This window comes from Corvus brachyrhynchos, unplaced genomic scaffold (genome assembly GCF_000691975.1).
Source record: "Corvus brachyrhynchos isolate BGI_N302 unplaced genomic scaffold, ASM69197v1 scaffold279, whole genome shotgun sequence".
Classification (NCBI taxonomy): Eukaryota; Metazoa; Chordata; class Aves; order Passeriformes; family Corvidae; genus Corvus; species Corvus brachyrhynchos.
The window spans coordinates 373,665-378,970 of NW_008246060.1; the positions used below are offsets into that span (position 1 = coordinate 373,665).

The following is a 5,306-nucleotide window of genomic DNA, read 5'->3' on the forward strand; positions in this document are numbered from 1 at the left end:
GAGGCGACACTCCCCGCTCCCGAAATCCCCTGGTTTGTTTGCAAAAAGCCCGGTTTCCGGCATTTCCGCCTCCCCCGCGCTCTGCCCTGCCCCTCTGGGCGGGGGTTCGGCCGGCGCGGCTTGGGGTCGGCTCCGAGGCTCCCGGCCAAGCCCGGCGCGGTTGCGGTGGATCCCGGTGCCCCTGGCCAGCCTCCTGCGGCGTTCCCAAGTTCTTTTCCTGCGCCACGTGATGCTGTGTGTCTTTGTGAGTCATTTTACACACAGCCGGGTGACGTCGCGTTTGGTTTAGGAGCCGCTCCGCCAAGCCCGAGTGATGTTGTAGTAGTTTACAAGTCGTTTCAGAAAGCCCGTCCGTGTTACTATGAGTTTACACCTTGTTCTGCAGAGCCCGACGGCGCTGTTGGTTTGGCAGCCGTTGGGTTTTTTTGGAGCCTCCCGTGAGCTAAGTGAGGTTTCTTACTCCTGCAAGTCCAAGGGGGCAGGTTAAGTATTAATGATGGACAGAAATATGGGTGGACTCTGCTGAGTCTCAGTCCCTTTTCCCATGCCTTTCCATCCCTGGTTCAGCTCACTCCTCCAGTATTTGGCTGCTGAGGCCCTGCCACAGGGTGCCCAGAGAAGCTGTGGCTGCCCCTGGATCCCTGGAAGTGTTCAAGGCCAGGTTGGACAGGACTTGAAGCCACTTGGTCTAGTGAAAGGTGTCCCTGCCCATGGTAGGGGCATTGGAGTGATATGGGCTTCAAGGTCCATTCCAACCCAAACAATTCCGTGATTCCATGATTTGCAAGGGCCAAAGGGGGAGGGAGCCACAGCTTGTGAGCAGCAGTTTGGAACCCTGGTGTGACAATATCCTTGTGGGCGGTTGTTTTTCCCAGTGTTCCAGCACAATGCACCCGGTAGCTGGCAGCTTTGCCTCGGACCAGGAGCCCCTGCTGGAGGATCCCGTGGGGAGCAGGTACAGCCAGCAGAAGCCAAGTGACCGCTGGCATGGGGCCTACCTTATATTTTTCCTCCTGGGCATTGGGTCCCTCCTGCCCTGGAATTTCTTCATCACGGCCAAACACTACTGGAGGTATAAGCTGCAGAACTGCTCAGATGAGCCGGGCCCAGTGGGGGAGGCAGCCTCAGACCTGCAGGTGAGTGTTGCTTTCAAGGCAGAAAAAATAACCTGTTTTCCCTCCTAACTTGCTGTTTTTCCCCCTCCACTTCCCCAGAAGGTAAGTGAACATTCTCTAGGGTCTCACCTGCTGCAAACCAGAGGGAAAGGTTTATTTGGTATTTATTTACAAATATCTACAGGGAAGATGCTTCAAATCATTTTGTGGTCTGCCTTTTACCTGTATTTGGACTACTAAGTTTTAAGGTGAATCTAAAAAAATAGGGCTTAACATTTCATAGGGCAGTTTCTACCAGTGCGAGGTGTCTTTGTGGTGGTCTCTTTTTTTGTCCTTCATGATCTGGCAGGTGTGACATGAGTATCTCCTTGCAGTGCTCAACATCTGGCTTGTGGCATATGGGGCGAGGGGCTTGTCACAGGGTGATGGATGAGCCAACCTTTATGGCCTCTTTCTCTCCCCAGAAAGGCTGCTTTCTCTTGCTGCTCCTGCCACAGCAGGATTATTTCCCTGTGCCTCCCTGACAAAGCCGTGGGTTTGTTTCTTTGTGGCTGGAAAAAGTGTTGGAGCAATGAGGCTGCATCACAGCCTCCTCCAGTGGCAGAGCTTGTTCAGGTGGTTTGGGCACTTTTTGTTTTTATATAAACACAGAGCCAGGTGTGACGCCCACGTTTCCCCTCAGATGTCTCACTCCAGTACACCCACAGCTCTTTTAATTTTCATAGTTGTTAAGTCAGCTGCTTTTTCGATGGGGAGGAAAGGAAGTGCTTATACCAGGATGCTACAGGTGTGCTGCTGTAGAGCAAGAAAGTGAATTAAACTGATGGTGCCCAAGCTCCTGCACTGCCTGAAGACCTTCTGTGCTAGGGAATGTGCTCAGAGAGGGGTGAAAGGTGCTCGGTCACCACATGGTGTGGTGTTCTCTCATATTCCCTGCATCCCACGTGTTCCTCACTGCCTCTACATCATGCTGATCCTCCTGAAAAGCCTGGGTTTACGTAGAGTATCACTAGGTGTTTCCTTGCACAGCTGTGTTCCTGGCGGGATCAGCCATTTCTTTGCTGAAAAGGTGTTTCTCCTCTTCCTTTGTGGCTGTGGAGGGATGCTTTTTCCTTTCTCCAAGGAAAAGCTACATGGCTTTTCTGTGGCAGTTGAGAATGATCGACATTAAACCATTCAGCCCAGTTTCTGCCCATCTGCTGCAGCAGGAGGGTTTACCTGCACACGGAACTCAACTCTGGAAGGATGCGTCTCTGACTGACAGTCTGCTCCTGGCTCCAGCCTTTTCACTGCTGCTAATTTCATGCCTCATGCTCCAGGTAACACTCCAGTGCCTTCAGCCACTGTCATGGACCTGTATTCCTTTTCCAGCCTGGCAGGAGCCCAGCTGCCAAGTCCAGGCTGGAGCAGAATAGAAACTACTTTGCAAAAGCATCTTGCGTTGGACTTGCCACCACAATGCTTTGTTCTGGTTTGGGTTTTTTCAAGGCAGCGCGTTTGAAGTTAATATGGGGTTAAACACTTCCATTATGTGCCTCAGCTCCGTGGCTGAGGGATGCCACCTTCCCCCATTAGACCTGGATGTGGGAAGAAGATGTCAGGTTTACTCTGCGGTTTATTTTAAGGGCTCAGCAGAAAGGGAGAAGAACAAGGTATATCCTGCAGTGCCAAAAATGAAAGCATATCTGTGAAGGGTGGGATTACCCATGGAGGGAGAAGAGTTGCCTTTGGAGATGGATTAAAACCTAACAAGCAGGAGAGAGGAGTATGGAACCTGATATTTTCCACTGGTCCAGGCATGGATTTATTTTGACACCCACCATTCTGCTGCTGCATTAAAAATGTGGTGCAAGGGCTCTTAAATACTTGCCCAGTTCTCTTCTCACTGCTGGTGTGAGCCCATTTGCTGGGAAGGAATGAATATTTCCCTGGGATGCTCAAAATGCAGCATCTCTGCTGGATTACTTTGAGTACACTTGTGCTTGGTGCAAAGCATTAGAAAGTCATTTTTCCTCCCCAAAAGCCGAAGAAGATTAACTTGGAAGTTTATTGAGTATCCCCAGGATGGTTTGGAGGTTTGTTTTAAGTAGATGGGTAAATAAGTTGGAGTTTTAGCTGCCAGGTTTGCATTTTGCTTTGTCTTTTCTGCTATAATTCATCGTGTGGCCACAGAACTTTGAGCCTCCTGCTTGGCTGAGCCAATGCCATCAGCACAGGCATTTAAGTCTCTGCCTATCTGGACCCTCTAGGAATGATTATTAGATTTCCTGTTGCTTCCAGTGAAGCTTCTGTTAGGGAAGAAGAGATGAACATGCTTGTAAACTGATAAAAAATGATGCAAAGTGCTAAAAAATAATGTATTGTGCAGAGAAAACCTGCCAAGTGCCATCTCCTGCTTGGACATGATGTGGCCCCATCTCTGTAGCTGGCTAAGTGCAGAAAATGAAAACCTGTCATGATAGGGGTGGACATGTAGGTCATCTCTGCTTTGTGAGCATCATCCTACCTGCTGGCTGAGATTGCTGCAGCAAAAAAATGGGATTAAGCCCCTCGAGGGGAGGAGAGGGAGCAGACACGCTTTGATGGTGCACAGCAGTATGGCAGCTATTTCCTTCACTGTTTATTTTTTCCTTCTGAATTTATGTCCCTGATTTTCTGAAATAGCCTGGGGCTATGGGAAAGCAAATCCCAGAATTCCCATTGTCCTGAGCAGTTTGCAACATGTGCTACAACACAACAAGGTGGATACCTACACCATAACTCCCTGTTGTGTCATATTCAGGACCTGAAATTCATATGCTGTTCCCCCTACAACCTTTTTTACTTCGTTTTGGTTTTGTTTTTCCTTGGCAGGACTATTTTGAGAGTTACATCTCCGTTGCTTCCACCGTGCCGTCAGTGCTGTGCCTGATTGGAAACTTCTTGCTTGTCAACAAGTAAGTGTTGCTCTGATCCACACATGCCTGCAGTTGGCTTGAGTAAATAAATTCCTAATTAATTCCTTGGTTAATTGCTTGGAAACAATCTTCCCTCTTAAAAATACTTTTATTGTCACCAGGGGACTGGTTGACAAAAGCAAAGCTCATCCAGGTAGGAGCAACACCTTGCCCTGGTTTTACCAGCACTTGAACTGGGTTAAGAAATGGACTAGCTGCACCTTGTTGCAAGCTTGGCTTAAATCTCAAACAGCCTCATCCCTTCATTTGAACCCTTCTTAATCCCACACCAAACTCCTGCATGTTTGCAGGCATGGGTTTGTGTGCCTAATCTCCAGATTCCAGCTCCCTACCTCTCTCTCTTGCCTCGCTGTTTCCTTGTGTCCCCCCGTCTTTATTTTCTTCATCCCTTCTGCCAGCACAGGACTTGTTGTCCTCCCACGTCTGACCTTCATGTTGTGGTTTGAAACGCAGGACTCCTTCCCCTTGTCCCTAGGGTTCCTGCCAGTGTCCGGATCCTGTCCTCCCTCTTTGTCATGCTGGCTGTTTTCCTGGTGATCACGGTGCTGGTGAAGGTGGATACGTCTGCCTGGACGACGTGTTTCTTCGCCCTCACCATCGGCTGTGTGGCTGTGGTCAGCAGTGCCTCCACCATCTTTTCCAGCAGCATCTTTGGCCTGAGCAGCTGCTTCCCCATGAGGAACCTGCAGGCTCTGATCTCAGGTTGGGTGATCCCACTGGGATCGTGCTCTTGGACTTTCCTTGCTCGGCTCTGTGGTTTTCTCTCTCCTGCACCTGGGGTTTTGTCATGTGGGGTTTGTTTTAGAAGCCTAACTTTGCCTTAATGATAACGGGAAGTTGCTGAAGGAGAAACTTGCTCAGTCACATGAGCTTTGGTTTCTGTAAATACCCATAAACTGACCTTGGAGAGTTGCTGGGTGCAGGGAGAAGGGGGGAAGGAGATGACTTCCCCCTGCCCTGCCATTTCCAGCTGAGGGTTCTGCAGCTTTGCCTTGTGTCCTTTCTGTTCAGCGTTTCTGTGAGTGATGAGGGGCAGGTTGGGAGCTGTGAGTGATGAGATCCCTGGAGCTTTGATAACATTATAAATATATTGTGGAATGGTTGACAAACCAAGAGGAAAGGGGGAGAAAAATCAGGATGGAGGAGTTTTTCCGTTTTTCCTGGGGCCAAGAGAGGAGTGTTTTAATGAGTTTATCTCAGAGGGGAAAAGCACCACATCCCTGAGATGGCATTC

The 5,306-nt window shown here is 49.5% G+C and overlaps 1 protein-coding gene across 1 annotated transcript in view; it reads left to right on the top strand.

Moving 5' to 3' along the window:
* Positions 1-62: 62 nt before the first annotated feature.
* SLC29A3 (solute carrier family 29 member 3) overlaps positions 63-5,306 on the top strand; it is an 8,994-nt gene continuing 3,750 nt past the window's right edge. The window contains exons 1-4 of the mRNA XM_008642732.2: positions 63-244; positions 876-1,136; positions 3,969-4,051; positions 4,548-4,774. Coding sequence (XP_008640954.2) covers positions 230-244; positions 876-1,136; positions 3,969-4,051; positions 4,548-4,774 — 586 coding nt within the window. The 5' untranslated portion in view covers positions 63-229. The remainder of the gene's footprint in view (positions 245-875; positions 1,137-3,968; positions 4,052-4,547; positions 4,775-5,306) is intronic.